The sequence below is a fragment of the Dasypus novemcinctus genome, chromosome 13 (genome assembly GCF_030445035.2).
Source record: "Dasypus novemcinctus isolate mDasNov1 chromosome 13, mDasNov1.1.hap2, whole genome shotgun sequence".
Classification (NCBI taxonomy): Eukaryota; Metazoa; Chordata; class Mammalia; order Cingulata; family Dasypodidae; genus Dasypus; species Dasypus novemcinctus.
In genome coordinates, this window is record NC_080685.1 from 52940404 (window position 1) to 52959751 (window position 19348).

Consider the following 19348-nt stretch of genomic DNA (forward strand, 5'->3'; position numbering starts at 1 on the left):
GATAATTAGCACATGTAAAAGATCTGGGAATTAAATAATTTGTTTCTATACAATTTAATTATGTATCTTAATGAATTCTAATTTGCCATATTCCTAGAAAAAACTAGAACTATTTGTAAGTACAGAGCTCAATTTGTGCAGTTATTAAAAAAGGGCTTTTTGCTCACTGGGCTTCTACTTTTATATTTTCTTGATACCTTATTTCTTCTTTTTGTTTTTTCCCCCCAATATTTTCAGATGTTTTGGAATGTTATTAAGCCCAGGTCGAAACGTGAAGAACAGTGACATGCATTTACTGGATATGGTAATGATAATCTTAAGCACCTTAACCAAGTATAGATGACAGTTATTTCATGTTTTAAAAAAGTTTTATCATATTGTTAAAATTGTTTCTACCTTTCAGCCATGATAGTAATAAGTCGATTTGGAAACCTTAACTTAAAATTACTTGTAAGGAAGGAGTTTGGTAAATTTCTACCTAGAAATCATATGCAAGTTGAAAGCAGATAAAAGGATAGTGTTATGACAATGTCCATCTATTTATCTGTTTTGCTTCTTAGAAGATATTTTTTCCTTTGAGCAAAAATTGACAAGTACATGATTATAGCAAGCATCTATGATTAAATATGATGCCTTTCATCTATTTTAAAGCACTGTTATTAATTTGATTACTGTGATGAATATTTTTGTTTTCTTTAAAGCATTTACCTTTCCAAATTTTTCCTTCTTGATTACCTATCTTTATTTAGCAAAGTGTATTTATTGTGGGAGTGGTATTTATTTAAGGAATGTCCTTAAAATGTTAATGTTGTCAAGACTTTGTGTTTGATTTAAAAGTAGCGAGCCATCTTAACTTTTAAACAGAAATACCTTCTAACATTGCAGTTAATGAAAACATTTACTTTTAGTTTTGCAAGTGTTATAGGAAATAGTCATGTTAGAATAAGTATAAACTTTCTCAATTAGGTAACTGAAATTTTTATATTTAGTAATAACAAGTACTACATGTTTTCTTCTTTCAGTTGTGTTTTGCAAATGTCAGCTCTAAATATCATCCATGATGTCAACTTTTTCTTTGAGTTATCTCATGGTAATGTCACACTGATTTTCTGGTTGTACTAGAATGGTTCATGCAGCCTTTGGACACCTTTTGCATGCCAAGCATTGTATGAGGTGCTGGGGTAACCACATATACAAGTAAAACATAGCTCTTACTGTCCGTGGGTTCATAGTCTAATGATGGAAACAGATCTTTTAAGTATGCAACTTAAAAAATGGGTTAAATTCTGTCATAGAGTTGGTATACTGAGCCATGGTAAAAGAGGAAGCACTAACTGGGTAGGGTGGGTAGGGATGACCAGTTACACTGAAAGTGAAAATGTAAATTAGCTGTTGATCCATCTCTGTTCCTTCTCTTTCTATGACATACCCGTGATGAATTTGTTTTTTTGTAAGGCAAGCCATAGCATTTTGGGAACCCCTGGAAATTCCATGAAAAAGCATTGAGACATTAAAAACTTCAAGATCCTAGATCCTAATTAATCATGAACCTTCAGAGTTTAAAAGATTAAGATGACTCATTGGGTAATTTTTCATAAAACTTAAATTCAAAGTATGTCATTAAAAGTATGGCATGGACTTCTGAGACCCTCTGGTTTTGTTTGTCTCATTTGCAGAGCAGACCTCCACCTTTAAAAGTCCATATCAAAATCGAAGGGTTCATCATCATTAACACTCCTAGTAGATAAGCAGGCTTACTTACACAACAAATAGTTGGACAAGTGGGGAAACTTGTATTTTCAATTATCAGCTTTAGTGATTTGTTATTACTCAGTACTGTAAATCTTCATAGTATCTTAATACATGGTCTTTGAGCCTCAGCTAGACTACCCCTAATAAAAAAGAGCTTATAATAGAGCCTTTGGAACAGTTTTAGTTATTACAAAGTTCTCTCTTTATAATCTCCTGAAATCATATTCCTTGTATCTTTCCCTAATTTGTTTTATTTCTATCCTCTAGAGCAAAATGTTAATAGTTCTGCTTCCTCCACTGTATGACTTACCCAAATATCGTGTGAACACTTCGAAATCAAATTTCACTTTATTTCACTTAATTTACACTTTATTTATTCTGCAAACTTTGACAATGCCTACTATTATATTTACTTTTACAGAATTTGTGAGACAGAATTGTGAGACTCGTTTAACAATTTCAAACCAAAATTGACTTATATTCTCTGTGAATACTTTCTAATAAGCAAGGTGAATTCAGACTTTTCTAAGTTTGGTGATCTATATAAATCTAGTTGAAATATAAGATCATCATGAAAGAGGTCTTATTTATAAAGATATGTATTTCAGTCAAATAGCCTGATTATATATATGTTTTTATATTTGTATGTATCTATAATTGAAACCATATAAAAATAAAGTTAAGTTCCTTTGGATACATGTAAAAGAAACTCAGTAATGGTAATGATAATATTTTTGTTGAGAATGTTTGTAGTGTAGGAAGAGGGAAATTAACATTTTAGACCCATAGCTATTGATACCTAGGAAAAGGCAACACAACAGGAGCAGTAAATTCAATAGAGTGAGGTTTCATGGAACTGAAATACAATTTAAAATCCAAGGATGCCCTAGTAATGCCTCAGAAAGTCTGTGGATCTTTATAATTAACCATTTAAAGCCACTAGACCAATAGTTGGATTTTTTTTTTTTTACATTTATAATTTTACAGTGTAACCCAATATACTTGCATGTGTGTATGTATAAAAAAACTGAAGTAAAAGTTTCATGAAACTATTCTTAATCCTTATATGTGTGATGAACTCTGTTTCCTATTCCACTTGATTAAAAAAAAAAAGTCTGGCTATAATCCACTAAATTGATTTTATGACCCACAAATGCGTCAAAACTTATTGTTTGAAAATTATTAGATTGTCAGGTCCATTTTGTTTTGTTTTTACTGCTCACAGATACAGAGCATGGCCCTCAATATTTGCTTCTTCAAATTAATTGCTTAATGAAATAATGGATTAGCAGTATGAGCTTATGTTTTTTTGCTTCTTCTGTATGTCATCTCTTTTTTTCTATCACTTGGCTGCTTTGCCCTCCACTCTGCCTATTTATCCTCGGAGCTTTTGTTTTCTCATAACTTGACAGTTCACTCTTCGTGTCTCAATAGCTATAATGCCTGCATGTGGTCTTTCAGCCTGTGTTCCCCCTGTATACTACCATTTTTCTCTCTGTGTTTCTTAGTCTGTTTTCCAAAGAAGAAAGTATCTGGTGGTTCTAGCATGGTCTGGCTTGGACAGAGGTTTTTGTTGTCCCAGTGTCCTTTAGCTTCTGTCCCTGATCCTGTCAACCATGTCTAGGAGAAAGAGGAGTTAGAAGGACTCTTCATCTAAGACTGTATGCAGAAGTATCTTTAGAAAGGTCTGGGGGCATGCCAAGCTAGACACTACTACTGGGATTATGTATTGTGAGGACTACTACTAAGAAATAAACAACTTGGTGGTTTTAGGTAGGCTATTTTGGTTACAAGAAAGACTGAAGCAAATTGTCCTTGTTTTAGTTAGTCATAAGCTGCCAGTGCAAAAATACCAGAAGTGTGTTGGCTTTTATAATAGTAGTTTATTAGGATAAAAGCTTACATTTCTGAGGCTGCGAAAATGCCCAAATCAATGGCTTTCTCACCAAAGGCTGATTGCTTGTTGGATCCTGGACTCCCGGCATGTGGTAAGGCAAAATAGTGACTTCTCCTAGCTTAGGGCCTGTTCCACTGATTTCAGCCTCTCAGGTTTCTCTCAGTTTTTCTCTTAGCTTCTTTCTCAGCCTCTCAGTGTTCTCTGTCTCCCTGCAGTCCTTTTTTTTCACATGGCAAGGCCAAATGGTGGCTGTCTTTCTCTTTCAGTTCTTAATTTATAAGACCCCAGGAAGAGGGGTGGAGACCTAACCTGGATCATGCCTCACTGACATAGTCCAATCAAAGCCCTAAAGCAATGTAATCAAAAGTGATTTAATCAAGTTCCCTTAATGGAATGGACCTACACTGGCAGGAATGGATTAGTTCAAAGAACTTGATCTTTCTTGGATTCACAAAATTCCTCCCTTCCTCATTCCCTCCTCCCTTCCTACCTTATGTCTCTGTTTTACTGTTTTTAATGATTTTTAATGTTTGTTTTCTGCATTTCTCCCTTAACAATGGCAGTTCTCCTAATACTTTGCTATTTTTTAGATATTTTTCCCTATTTTGTAATTTCTTTTATAATTTTATTTTCTTGCGACTTGTCATGGCCTGATTTATATCAAAATCTTAATCTCCACTTCCACTGCTAACTACCCACTTTCCTTGCTATTTGTTAACTGAAAGAAATAGTTTGATTGGTCTAGCACAGCTTTTTAGATTTAAGCATAGCATAAGCTCTGGTCCAAGAGTAGATTGGGTTCCCTTGGGCCAGTTCTGTTCTGAATGGAGGTCCAATAGTGGGCAGAGAGAGGGAGGGGGATATATATATATGTATATACACATATGTATATATGTATATACACACACACACGTATATATATATATATGCATGTGAAGAGAGAGAGAAAGGGAAAGGGAAAGGGTGGGGGGGGTGGAACAAGAGAGGGAGAGAGAGAGAAATGGGTGTGGGGATGAATGTGTGTATGCTATACAATCTTGTTATGAAATATCAAGGAAAGATTACAATAGAAAAATATGTATAATAATTACCATGTGACTAGGACAATTTAGTTGGGTTTCAGAGAAGCATATGTGGGGAAAGAAAAAGTTTAGCTCTTTGTTTTAGTCTGACCCTTTTAACACTTTATAATATGAGGGTATTGGTACAGAAAATTGAAAGTATTGTAGATAATACACTTTTGCATATACATGTATTTATGTGCTTGTATGATATTCTCCCATGGGAAATACTCCACTCCCATATATATGTGTATACAACATAAGTGTGGCCTTGCTCTCACTATAGGAGTTGCTGCCTTTTTAGTAAGAGTAAAAGTCTTAAAGACTGCAGATAAAAAAGAAGGGAAGAAGGGAGGAATACATATAAAAGTAGAGGGAGAGAATTAATAAACTTTGATGTTGGTTACAAACTGATATTAGTCTCCTAAGACTGTTTTATGATCGTAAGAAAGCATACAAATCTGTTATATAGATAATAAAAAAGTATTAACTTTAAAGGTATTAACTAGTATAATGTAAATTAATATTTTAAGAGTTTGTTAAAAGCGAAAACTTTAGAAGAAAAATAATAACTTTTGTCCCTGTGAATTATCTCTTAATTCAGTTTGACTCTTTTCAGTGGGATCCATATCTCAGTTCTAATAGTAACCAAGTGCATTCTTACATGTTTATGTATATGAGATTTTCACAACTAACGTAATATCAAATTTAATATAATTTCAAAACAATATGTTTTTTTGTGATTTTGCACGTATAGGTAAGCCTCTTTTGATTCAAGAGATAAATATTTCTAAATAGAGACTGTATTGGCAGAGAGCTGTAAGAGAATTTCATGTTTAAGGAAACACTTATAGAGTGAATAGAACTTTACACAGAAAATAAATTCCCTGTTTGAGTGTAAATCCAAATTTTAATAATTTGGATTGCTAAAATAGGATATGCCTGTAATTTAAAATAGTGAGTTTCTTGTTGTACATTTTCTCAGTGATTGCTATTTGAACTTTTATAGGAATCCATGGGAAAGAGCTATGATGGGAGAGCTTATATTATCACTGGCACATGGAACCCCAATGCACCAATATTTCTGGCACTCAATGAAGAAACCCCAAAAGGTGAAATTTTCTTAAAAGATACCTTATTTGCTTTAAATTTTACATTATGAACAATGATGTTGTTTAGTCATGTTTTTTTACAAAATTCCAGTGCTCACTTTAAAAGGCAATATTCTTTCTCTTCTTTAGAATTTGTGATTCCTTTTCATACTTCATGATTCTAGGGGGGAAAATCTCCACTATTCAAAAGAATTCCCCAAAAGTGTATGAGTTAATTTTATTAGCTCCTGTAGAAAGCATTTGGGCTTTGTGTTTCATATGTCACTACATAGTTGTTTTTATTTAAGGGAGGGTGAAGAGGAATATGAAAGAGAATGTTGAAAAAAAAAATCGGAATTTACATATCTTTGATTACTTTTTAAATTTACCTTTTTTCCTCATGTTATAGATTACTTATATTTTTTCATTTATTATTTATTGGTTCCAGTGTTTTGACTTTTGGGGTCTTGGTAGTATTTTCCTTCTGAATTTGTATATGTTGAATATTTCGTCTGTGACAGACGTTTTTTTTTTTCCTACCTTTTTACCTTTTCATTTTGTTTAACATGTCTGGTATTAGATGGAATTGATAAATGTTAAATAGTCACATTTATCTTTCCCCAATTGTGATATTTTGATTCCTACTTTATCCAAATATCGTTTACTTGCCTACATTATTTTGCCCTTAATCAAAAATTTAAAGTTTTACCAGATAAATTAACAGTCATACCCAAATGCTTTACTGTCTTTCAGCCAATATTTATCTTGAAAAATAGTGGATCAGTTTGTTTTATTTTTATCTTATATCATTTAGTAGACTTTTAGTTAAGGACAGGGAGAATTAGTAAATACTGATACGGAAATATAATGTCAATGAAGAGTATTAAATTGATAATTATTTTCAAATTTCCTTAAAGATAATGTTCCCCAGTTCCATAAGCTTTGCATGTATTTGACCACACATTAAGCTATTTCAATATGAGGGCCAAAAATAAAGAAAAAAGTGATAATTATGTAAAATTTAGCTTTTCGTATATTAGGAAGAAATAATTTTCACACCCACAGTTTGTTATTTCTGGAGACAAGCTTGCAAATAACCAGGCTTGCAAATAAACAACCTTCTTTCTTATAATCATTCAGAAAGAAGGCAAAAGAAAAGTGAGAAAAATAAGCCAGTTAACAATTTTGAAGACTAAAATGTAAGAAATGTAAGAAATTTTCAAACATTGTTACAAAAGGAATTTTTATCTGTTTTTAATGTAATATATAGTTCAGTTTCATTTTACATTTTAATATACATTGATCTTAAATACAAGTATATTTTAAAATTTGTTCTATTATGATAAACTTTATATATAATAGTAATATTCTGATTCAAAATCCTAATGTATTTTATTTTATTTTTAATTTATTTATTTTTAATGTTACATTAAAAAAAATGAGGTCCCCATATACCCCCTAATATGTTTTAAATTTAAAATCATTTCAGATATCACCCAAAAATGTTGACCTGATTTCCAAAATTTTCAAATGGTATCTTTGAAATTATAAATTAGTTATATGATACATGAGTTAAAATAAAATTTGATTTTTATGGGAGAAGTTGAGGACCTGAGAGGTGAAATATCTTCTAGCGCTCCCCTGCCCCAAGCTTGTCTTAGCCAATTGTATACTTTTTTAATATAATAAACTTTACTTTTAAATAGGTTTTAGATTATAGGAAAGTTACATTGAAAATATAAGGATTCCCATATACCTCACTCTCTCCTTCTCACACATCTTCCTCTATTAATAACATCTTAGAATTGTGTGGTATAATCATTAAAATTGATGAATAAAATATTCAAGCATTGCTACTAACCAAGGGCTGTAGTTTACATTGTAGTTTACACTTAATTCCAATGCCCTAAAAATGTCCTGTGTTCTACCAATTCTGTATTATATTCTACATTTTGAGTTATTCTTTCTTACACTTCAGTATTACTCTCCTTACATTTTAAGGTCATCTAGGTCAAGTACAATGTCTAGAGAATATTAGTTTCTCTTGAATTGGCAGATGTAATACCTTGTATTTAGTAAAAATGTAATAACATTTTTGTTGAATTTTATGGTCTTGATGGACGTATAGTTGATGTGTACAGATAGATGGTGTATAAAGTTTCAAAAAAGACGATTGAGGATTACTAGTTCTAGTGGTGGTCTTGCTTATTTAGACTTTCTTTTAATTGAGGACTAATAATGCTGGACAAAATAAATAAAAATATATTTTGAAAAGAAGTGAAGAGGTAACTAGCAAGATGGAGGCAGAGTAAGATGCTCCTAGAGTCAGCTCGTACTACAAGGCAGTTAGTAATCACCCAGACCTATCTAAAGCACTTATTTGGGGGCTCTCGAAGACCAGAAGAGCATCCTGCAATATCCTTAAGAAGGGAAGGAGGAGACTGCCCATCTGCAGAGAAGATTTGTGAATAGAGCACTCCAGGTCACGGAAGCAAGTGCCTATCCTCCACTGGCGGTACAGACTGCCTTCAGAGCTCATCTGAGAGAGGCCAGTGGCTGCCATTTTGACTCAACCCATGGCATGAGGGGAAGATAGGCTGATTGAAAATCACAGTAATGGTAGGACCCGCCTTTTCACCCAGATCAGACAGCAGCCCCAGCCTAGCCTTCAGCCCCACCTCTGGCAGGGAAGAAGCTGGTAGGACCTGCACCAGCCTCTTTGGGTAACTGCAGGTACATTCATTCATTCATTCATTCATTCATTTAAAAAACGTTTTAAAAAAAAATTATTTCTCTTCCCTTTCCCCCTCCCCCTGTTGTCTGCTCTCTTGTGTCCATTCACTATATGTTCTTCTGTGTCTGCTTGCATTCTTGGTGGCACAGGGAATCTGTCTCTCTTTTTTTGCATCATCTTGCTGCGTCAGCTCTCTGTGTGTGTGGTGCCACTCCTGGGCAGGCTGTGCTTTTTTTGTGCAGGGCAACTCTCCTTGCAGGGCGCACTCCTTGCACGGGGGACATCGCTATGCAGGGGGTATCCCTGTGTAGCATGGCACTCATTGTGCACAACAGCACTATGCGTGGGCCAGCTTACCACACAGGTCAGGAGGCCCTGGATTTGAACCCTGGACCTCCTATATGGTAGCTGGACACTCCATCAGTTGAGCCACATCCGCTTCCCTGCAGGTACATTTAGCTGGCACAGATGGAAGAGTCGGAAGTCTACTGGGACAGCTGTGGTCATTTTGGACCTGCACTGCATAGATTGTTACCCACTGCTACAGCTCCATCCTCAACCCAGGAAGGGGTGTGAAGCTTCATCAGTCTCTCTGGGCAACTACAGTCTAGGCTGTGTGACTTGGATTATTACACACAGATGTGGCTCTGTCCCTACCCTTGGCAAAGGAGAAAGTTGGAAGAAGCTTCATTGGTCCCTGGGGCAATGAGGGTAGCTTGAGCCTCACAGCTTAAAGCACTAACTACATCCTTGGCTCCTACTGCACAACCAGCAAGGGAGAAAGGGCAGGAAGCACTAAACAGAAAAACTGCACACAGAATAAATAGTCTAGTAAGCCAGATGCCAAGACACCAACAAAAAATTATCCACACCAAGAAACAGGAAGCTATGGCCCAGTTAAAGGAACAAGATAAGTCTCCAGATGACATAAAGGAGTTTTGAGACAACTAATCATAGATGTTCAAATAAATCTCCTAAATAAATTCAATGAGATGGCTAAAGAGATAAAGGATATTAAGAAGACATTGGATGAACACAAAGAAGAATTTGAAAGCATACATAGAAAAATAGCAGATTTTACAGGAATGAAAGTCACAATAAATGAAATGAAAAATACACTGGAGGGAAACTAATTTGGCTCAATGGATAGAGTGTCTGCCTACCACATGGGTGGTCCAAGATTCAAACCCAGGGCTTCCTGACCCATGTGATGAGCTGGCCCACGTGCAGTGCTGATGCATGCAAGGAGTGCCCTGCCACGCAGGGTTGTCCCCCGCCGTGTAGGGGAGCCCCATGTGCAAGGAATGCTGCCCAGTGCGAAAAAAGTGAAGCCTGCCTGGGTGGCACCACACACACGGAGAGTTGACACAGCAAGATGACGCAAAAACAAAAAAAGAGACATGGATTGCTGGTGCTGCTGATAAGAATACAAGTGGACACAGAAGAACAAAAAGAGAATGGACACAGAGCAGACAATGGGGGTGGTTGGGGGGAAGGGGAGAGAAATAAATAAAAAATAAATCTTAAAAAAAAAAACAAACATTGGAAGGAAGCAGATGTTGCTCAAGTGATTGGACTTCTGTCTGCTGTATGGGAGGACCCAGGTTTGATCCCTGGGACCTCCTGGTAAAGGCATACCTGCACAGTGAGCCAGGACTGCGCGGCGAGCCAGTGCCCATGCAGTGACCCACCCAGGTTCCATGCAGTGAGTCATGCAGCAAGATGATGATGGCAACAAAAATAGATGAAGGGGAGAGTCAAGGCAAAATGCATGAGAAACCAGGACTGAGGTGGCGCAGGTGACAGGGAACCTCTCTCCACACAGTAGGTCCCCAGGATTGAATCCCGGTGATTCCTAGAGGAGAAAACGAGAAGAGAAGACAAAAAGAGAATAGACACAGAAGACACACAGCGAATGGACACACAGCAAAAGAAAAAACAACAACAAAAAAACCCAACACACACAGCAGGGTGGGGGGGGGGAGGGGAAAGGAAAAAAATACACTGGAAGCATATAGTAGCAGATTTGAAGACGCAGAAGAAAGGATCAGTGAACTTGAAAACATGGCCTCTGAAAGTAAACATGCAAAAGAACAGATGAAGAAAAGAATGGAAAAAATTGAACAGGGTCTCAATGACAGCAAGTGATGTGTAATGACAGCAAGTGATGTGTAAACATATGTGTCATGGGTGTCCCAGAAGAAGAATAGAAGGGGAAAAGGGATGGAGGAATATTTGAAGAAATAATGGTGGAAAATTTCCCAGCCCTATTGAAGGAAGTAGATATCTGTGTCCAAGAAGCACAATGTACTCCTATCTGAATAAATCTGAATAGACCAACTCCATGACACATGCTAATCAGAATGTTAAACACCAAGGACAGAATTCTGAGAGTAGCAAGAGGAAAAACAAATAAGGGATACCCAATAAGATTAAGTTCTGATTTCTCATCAGAAACCATGGAGGCAAGAAGACAGTGGTATGATAAATTTAAGATACTACAAGAGAAAAACTTAGAGCCAGGAATCTTATATCTAGCAAGGCTGTCTTTAAAAAATGAGGGTGAGTTTAGAATATTCACAGATAGGCAGAAACTGAGAGAGTTTATAACGAAGAGCCTGGCCTTGCAGGAAATTCTAGAGAATGTGCTACATCTGAAAAGAAAACACTGGAGAGAGAGGCTTGGAAGAATGTTAATGGATTAAACTCCCCAGCCAAATGACGCAGACTGGCAGAATGGATAAGAAAATATGAGCCATCTTTATGCTGTCTGCAAGGGATTCACCTTAGACCCAAGAATACCATTAGACTTAAAATGAAAGTCTGGAAAAAGATATTCTATGCATACAGTAAGGACAATAAAAAAGCCAGAGTAGTTATAGCATATGAAATAAACCTAAAAAGACACCAGTAATGTACAGTCTGAGGAGGAAGACAGGAAAAAAATTCCATTTACAGTAGCAACTAAAGAATCAGATATTTAAGAATAAACTTAACCAAGGTTGTAAAGCACTTGTATTCAGAAAATAACTTCTCTTTGTTAAAAGAAATGAAAAAAGACCAAAATAATTGTAAGAATATTCCATGCTCACAGATTGGAAGACTAAATATCATTAAGATATCAGTTCTACCCAAATTGATATACAGATTCAAAGCAATCCCTTTAAAAATTTCACCAACATTTTAAAAATAAATGGAAAACAGAGTTATCAAATTTATTTGAAATGATGTAGATCCTGAGTAGCCAGAAACATCTCAAAAAGGAAAAGCGAAGTTGGAGCATTCTCATTTCCAGACTTTAAATCATATTATCTAGCTACAGTGGTAAAAACATCATAGTACTGGCATAAAGACAGACACATAGACCAGTGGAACTGAATTGATGGCTCAGAAACAGACCTTCACATCTATGGTCAAGTGATTTTTGACAAGCTTGTGAAACCCACCCAGCTTGGGCAGAACAGTCCATTCAACAAGTAGTGTTGGGAAAACTGCATTTCCACTTACAAAAGAAAGAAAGAGGACTCCTGTCTCACACTTTACACAAAAATTAACTTAAAGTGGGTCAAAAACCTAAATATAAAATCAAGAACCATAAAGCTTCTAGAAGAAAATGTAGGAAAACATCTTTAAGTCTTGGTGGTAGGTGGGCTATTCTTAAAGGAGATAAGAGGAGGGCTGGGATGGAGTACTGATGCTTAATGTATATAGAAGTTTTAATTAACTTGATTGTAAAATTGTGAAAATATATAGAATTGATGGTAACACATTATAGTGAGTAACAGCTGATTTATAAATGGGAATGGGGCTGGAAATGACATTTACCAATATAAATGTCAGTTGAAAGAAAGCTAGAGAATAATCTAGGAACTGAAAAACCCAGTGAACCCAGAGGTGGATGAGAACTGTGGTTGATGGTACAGATGCAAGAGTGTCCTTTGTGCACTAGAGCAGATGTACATCACTATTGCAAGGCAGTGGGAATGTGGCGAAATGTGGGAAAAATACAACTGGAGTGCCCTGTGGACTGTGCTTAACAGGAATACTGTAATATTCTTTTATCTATGCCAATGATGTACTGTGTTGATGATGTGGGAGTATGGAAAAAGTGTGCCAAATGTACGCTGTGAACTATGGTTAGTGGTAATAGTCTGATGATATTATCTCATAACTAATGTTCCACCATAGTGTGGTGTGTTGATGGTGGGTGTTATATGGGAATTCTGCACATTTGCACAATTGTTTTGTAAGTTTATAATTTCTATAATAAAAATATATTTAAAAAATAATAATACATGATGGGTTGGGGGAAAGTACAACAAATGTAAGGTATGGACTATAGTTAATAGTAAGATTTTGACGATATTCTTTTATAACTTGTAACAGATGTCTCATAATAAGGCAAGGTGTTGGCAGTGCCTGATGTATGAGACCCCTGTATGATGTTATACATGTCGCTTTGAAGTCTACAGGTTTTACCATACACTTATTGTTTATGTATGTTCATATATAAATGATATAAAAATAATAAGGTGGGTTGCGGGAAAATATACTGAATGTAAGATACTTTGGTTAATACTAATATTTTGAGGATGCTCTTTCATTATTGTTAAAAATGTTTCACAATAATGCAAGCTATTGGTGATAGGGTGAGGTATGAAAGCCCTTTATGATGTTGTTATGCATGCATGTTTTGTATGTTCACAACTATTAGTATTATTTCATCATAATACTAAGATATTTATATTAACCTGTAATACATTCATGATTATTCAAATGAATCAAAAGACAGATATTTATAGGATTTTTTAGTTTCAATTTTCAATATGGTGAATATTGATAGTTATAACTCATATAAACCAAAGCTCTTTGGGGTCCTCAGTAACTCCTAAGAATATAAAGGTTTCTGGAGACAATTAAATTTGAGAAGTACTTTTTTAGAACAAAACTACTTTCTTTTCCTTGAAGAAACTGAATTGAAGCACATACACAATTATATTTCTGCCACTCTTGCTCCTAGTATTTGTCAACCATTAAATTTTAGTTATAACTTTTAATCAAAGTAACTAACTTCTGTTTCAAGAGAAATTTGGGGGAAGTGGACTTGGCCCAGTGGACAGGGCATCCGTTTACCACATGGGAGGTCCGCTGTTCTCCCACTCTGGGCCTCCCTGACGCGTGTGGAGCTGGCCCACGCGCAGTGCTGACACGCACAAGGAGTTCCCTGCCACGCAGGAGTGTCCCCCACATAGGGGAGCCCCACGCGCAAGGAATGTGCCCGTAAGGAGAGCCTCCCAGTGCGAAAGAAAGTGCAGCCTGCCCAGGAATGGCGCCGCCCACACGGAGAGTCGATGCAGCAAGATGATGCAACAACAACAACAACAAAAAAGAAACACAGATTCCCGTGCCGCTGACAATAACAGAAGCAGACAAAAACAAGAACACGCAGCAAATGGACACAGAAAACAGACAACTGGGGGGGGCGGGGAGGGGAGAGAAATAAATAAAATAAATCTTAAGAAAACGAAAAAAGAGAAATTTGGGGGTAGAGAATTGATAACTTTCTGTCATACCCGTTATTTTAATGGACTTGGAAAACTCGTAAAACAATGTTCCATAGGCACACTCATTTATTCCTGTGTGACAGAAATGAATGTGTTCACTGACATGACCTAAAACTATAGTCTCCTTATATAAAATAAGCAAAATTGTATAAATTTAAAAATTAATATCAATCAATATTCCAATCTTCTATCTTCAAGATTATCTGGTATCCAATGAATATTAATTAATTTAATATTAATCCAAGTTTTAAGTTATTTTTAGATATTGGAAATTATCTTTGTGATATATTACAAAACCTGTTAAAATGAAGTTTGTTACCTTCTAGTCTTAAATATGCTTATTAAGAAAGTAAATATGAACAAGTTTAAGGAAAACAAATATAAGTAGAACAAAATATGTACTTATCTTCAACACTGGTAAAACAGAGAAAAAACCTGGCAGTATTTCAAAAAATTTATTGTGGGAACATATGCACAACATAAAATTCCCCATTTTACCGACTTTCAAGTATACAATTCAGTAGTATTAATTACATTGACAATGTTGTACCACTTTTTCATTACCCTAAACAGAAACTTTGTACCATGAAGCATTAGCTCCCCATTCCGCCTGCTCCTCTCCTTGCCCTTGGTAGTCTTATAATCTACTTTCTAGGTATTTCATGAAAATGAAATATATTTATCCTTTTGTGTCTGGTTTATTTCACTCAACATGTCTTCAGGATTCATCAATGCTGTAGCATGTATCAGAACTTATTTCCTTTTAGGCTGAATAATATTCCATTGTGTGTGTGTTTTTATCCACATTTTATCCATTCATCAGTTGATGGGAACTTGCGTTTTCTTCAACTTTTTGGCCATTTTGAATAATGCTGTTATGAACATTGGTGTACAAATACATGATTCCTTGCTTTCAAGTTTTAAAATATAAATTTAGAGGTAGAATTGCTGGGTCATATGGTAATTTTGTACTTAACTTTCTGAGTAGCCATCAAACTGTATTCTATAGTGGCTGGAACATTTTACCTTCCCACCAACAATTTGTAAGAGTTCCTGTTTCTCCATATCCTCACCAATGCTTGTTATACCTTCCTTCTCTCCCTCCCTTCCTTCCTTCCTTTATTTATTTATTTTTTTTGGTACCAAATAACTTTATTTGAAGGAATGGTACCAATGAAAGAACTTGGTAGACTTTGATACAACTTATAGAAAAGGTAAATCCAACACACATGCAGTACCCTGTGGCTCTGGGGAAGCTGACATAAGGTTTAGCTCTCATCATCCCTGCTTCCCAGAGTGTGGTTGTCAAAGAGATACTTTGCCAAGCCAGAATCCAGGGCCCCCATCTTGTGCAAGTTGGTTATGTAGTCACCCAGTTCTTTGATATACTTCACCTGCTCATTCAGGTAATGGGTCTCAATGAAGTCACACAAGTGGGGGTCGTTTTTGTCAGTAGCCCAGTTTGTGCAGTTCCAGTAGTAACTGATTCACCCTTTTTTCCAAGTGTAATGCACACTCCATTGCATTCAATCTGCTCTCTCAGTCATCTCGTTCTGGTTTCTTGATATCCTGAAGATTCAGCTGCCTTGTTGGTTCTGTGGCTTCATTAGTTTCTCAGCATGTTCCCTCTCCTCAAGAGATTGGTGAAGAAAATATTTGGCAAAGTTCTTCAAAGCCACATCATCACGGTCAAATTAGTAAGACATGGACAGGTAGACATAAGAGTCATAGAGCTCCAGGTTGATCTGGCGGTTGATGGCGGCCTCCGAGTCCTGGTTGTAGTTCTGGCGCACCTGCGACAGGGATGTGGTCATCATGGCGCGTGGTTGAGAGGCGGCGGTAGTGGCTGCGGGATACTGGAGGGATGGTGGCATGCAGCTGTGGGTGGCTGGCTGACAGGGGCGAGCACCAGGTTCGGTTCAAGTACTGTTGAAGCAGGAAACCATGGTGACTCTCTGCGAAGACGTCTCTCCTTCCTTTCTTTTTAAATAATGACCATTCTTTTGTGTGTGGGGTGTTATCTCATAGTTTTGATTTGAATTTCCTGAAGGCTGATATTTTTGAGTATCTTTTATGTGCTTGTTGACCATTTGTATGTATTCTTTGGGGAAATGTCTTTTCAGTCCTATACCTATATTTAAATTGGGTTGTTTGTCTTTTTCTTGCTGAGTTGTAGGAGTTCTTTATGTATTCTGGATATTAAACACCCATCAGATATATGGTTTCCAAATACTTTCTCCCATTTTGTTGGTCAACTTCATTTTTCTGATAATTTCCTTTGATGCACAAAGGTTTTTAATATTGATCAAGTCCAGTTTATCTGCTTATTCTGTTGCTTTTGCTTTTGGTGTAAAACCTAAGGATCTCTTACATAATACAAGATTCTGAAGATATTATCTACGGATGTATTTTTAACCAAAATAATTAAACTAGTCTTGTTTGCCAAAGATTTGCTTTAATTATGTGAATATATATTCCAGAAATGTTTCTGAATCAAATTATTGTATGAAATACATTTTTTTAGGTTCAGCATATTTAATTTATTAAAGGTCTGATTTCCTTAATTTGTAGGAACTTTAGGAATGTTAGACTTTTATAAGCAGCTATTTTTTGCTATAAACCATTCAGAAGAGAGCTCCTTTATTTTAAGAGACTTTAATTATTTACTACCCTCTGGAGACAGAAGAACATTGTAAACTCAATGAGTGGTGAAGGCTGTTTTGAATTACAGACATAGACGTATACTGACACAAATAATTGATATGGGTACAATTTTAGCCACAGGTCAGAAGACACAAGAGACACAGAAAACTGTTTGAAATGTCAAAGAGCTGATCATCTCCCTCATTGTGGGCATGAAATTCTTAATTGCTTTTTCACCTATAATAGAAAAATAGACAATGACTAACACCAAATTCTTTATTATCTCTCACCCAACACAGAATAGTTGTCTATAATCCATTGTCAGAGATTACCAAATGGTCAGACCATAAAACCAAATTCCTAATCATTGCTGCAGTCAGTAGGGAATAATTTATCAGCTGTAAGCAAACTAAAACCAAAAATAAAACAAAAAATTGGTAGAGAGGAGAAGTAAAATGAGGGAAACAAAGAGTTGCAGAACTAAAATCTCGTTGGCACTTGGAATTCACCTCTAGGAGCCAAGAAAAGATATGTGTGTATGTATAAGCAGCTCCTTAGGCATACTTATCTAGCAACTTTATCTGACCCTATCAGGTGAATCTATTGGACATCTTGGTGGAACCTTCAGTACTTTAAAAGTATAATTTTTAGAAGAAGATATCATCATTATTGTACAAAAGATGAAATACATTCATATTGAGGATTTTATTTAACTCATTAATTAAAGAGGGAACCAGTAAGATGTTACCCGCAAGTTTAAAAAATAGTTCAAAATACCACACATTTGTATCCAGAAAAGGATGCCGAAATAAGTTAAGAAATAGATGTATAGCTGGCAAAACTGGTTGATAATCAATGAGTAGTAAATTGCATTCTACTGGAAACAGCTTGCATTTCTCTAGACAGGAATCATTTGCATTAATTATCACTTTTCAACAACACACTGAGTTGTAAAATAGCTCAATTGATGAACACATATTGAGGCATTGCTACCAACCATGGTCTATAGTTTACATTATGGTTTATACTTTGCACCACACAATTTTATAGGTTTTTAACAAAAAGTGTAATGGTTTGTTCTCTGTCATTGCAATATCATGCAGAATAATTCCAGTGTCCCCAAAATGCCCCATGTTATACCTTTTCTTCTTTCTCCCTTCCCTCAGAATCTCTGGTAATCATTGTCTTTATATCAGTGTTATAAGTTCTTCTATTACTCGAATAACAATAAGTCCACTTTAGTTCATAGTTGCATTTCCCCCTTCTGTTTGTTCATTCCTCTGTCTTGAGGATTTGAGACTGGTGATGCCCACTCTTGTTTCTGATTGATAGAGGGCTTAGATCCCATGGGGCACATGAATGGAACTGTCTTGCTTGCAGTTGTAGATACTCTTTTTTTTTGGGCGGCGGGGGAGGGATCAGTGTTGTCCATCATCATCCTTTTGTAAGTTGTTCTGAGTGCATCTGATGAACTGGAGAGTAGGTGTTGGCTGCAACTCTGCTGCAATTCAGGGCTCAGGAGGTATATGAATAGTTAGAAAGATTTGTCTGGGACATATATTTAACAGGTGTAGTGCTAGTTATAGGTTCAGATAAAATGGGCAGAATATCTGTGTGTAGGAAGATTATAAATGAGTCTAACTCTGCTACATTGGCGAGATAGGTTATCATATATTCTAAGGTAAGGCCTACCAATGGGATGCTGATTTCCTGGAGTTCTTTGCCCTGCCTGTAGTGTATATGTGTCTCTAGAACCTTCAGGATCACCCCTCCTTGAAGCTCTGTTTACTGTGGCAGTGAAATCCTACTGATATGTGGATAAGTGTAACCCCTGGAATGACCTCATGACTCACTTTGAAATCTCTTAGCCATAAAAACTCATTTGTATTTAATATTTCCTCCTTGTAGTCTTGACCTTTTTTCCAAATGCATCTCTAGCTGGCACTCGGTAATAATCCCTCAGTGCCAGGGAGGCTCATTCCCGGGAGTTATGACCCATGCCAGGGGGAGTAGTGAGGTTATAAGTTGAGTTTGGCTTAGTGAGAGGCCACATTTGAGCAACAAGAAGGCTTTCAAGAGGTACCTCTTAGGCAGTATATATTACTAGGCTTTTTCAATTTCACAAAAACAAGGTTCATAAGTACAAGTATCAGTATCAAGGGCCTGGTGTACTTGTTTGTTGTCCTTCAATAGGCACCGCCCATGTACTCTAGACAGTATCCCATGACCATATGAACACATTCATATTCCAAACAGGTATGCCCCAGGTGCATCCCTCCCCACACATTCCACCCCCCACCACTGATACGCTGCACCAGTGATCCTCCCCTGCCACAATTGCAAACCTTATGCAATTGAAAACCTCCCCAAAATCAAAGCCAAAAAAATTAAATAAAATTTTAAAATAAAAGTTTTTTTCATTGTCCCTTTCCTCACTGTAAGATTTGTTATCTTTTAAAACTATTGACAATTTCTTCTCTATATTCCCCCAGTGTCTTTTTTTCTTTCTGTCTTTATTATCCAAGAAGCTTTCGGTTACAAAACAGTCATATGGAAAATACAGGGGTTTCCTATATGCCGCTCCGCCCATTCTCCCCTACCAATAA

The 19348-nt window shown here is 36.2% G+C and overlaps 1 protein-coding gene across 2 annotated transcripts in view; it reads left to right on the forward strand.

Moving 5' to 3' along the window:
• Nucleotides 1–19348, forward strand: part of RABGAP1L (RAB GTPase activating protein 1 like) — an 808684-nt gene that overhangs the window by 148317 nt on the left and 641019 nt on the right. For both annotated transcript variants that reach the window (XM_058310154.1, XM_071207578.1), the window contains exons 9-10: nt 238–304; nt 5720–5822. In XM_058310154.1, coding sequence (XP_058166137.1) covers nt 238–304; nt 5720–5822 — 170 coding nt within the window. The remainder of the gene's footprint in view (nt 1–237; nt 305–5719; nt 5823–19348) is intronic.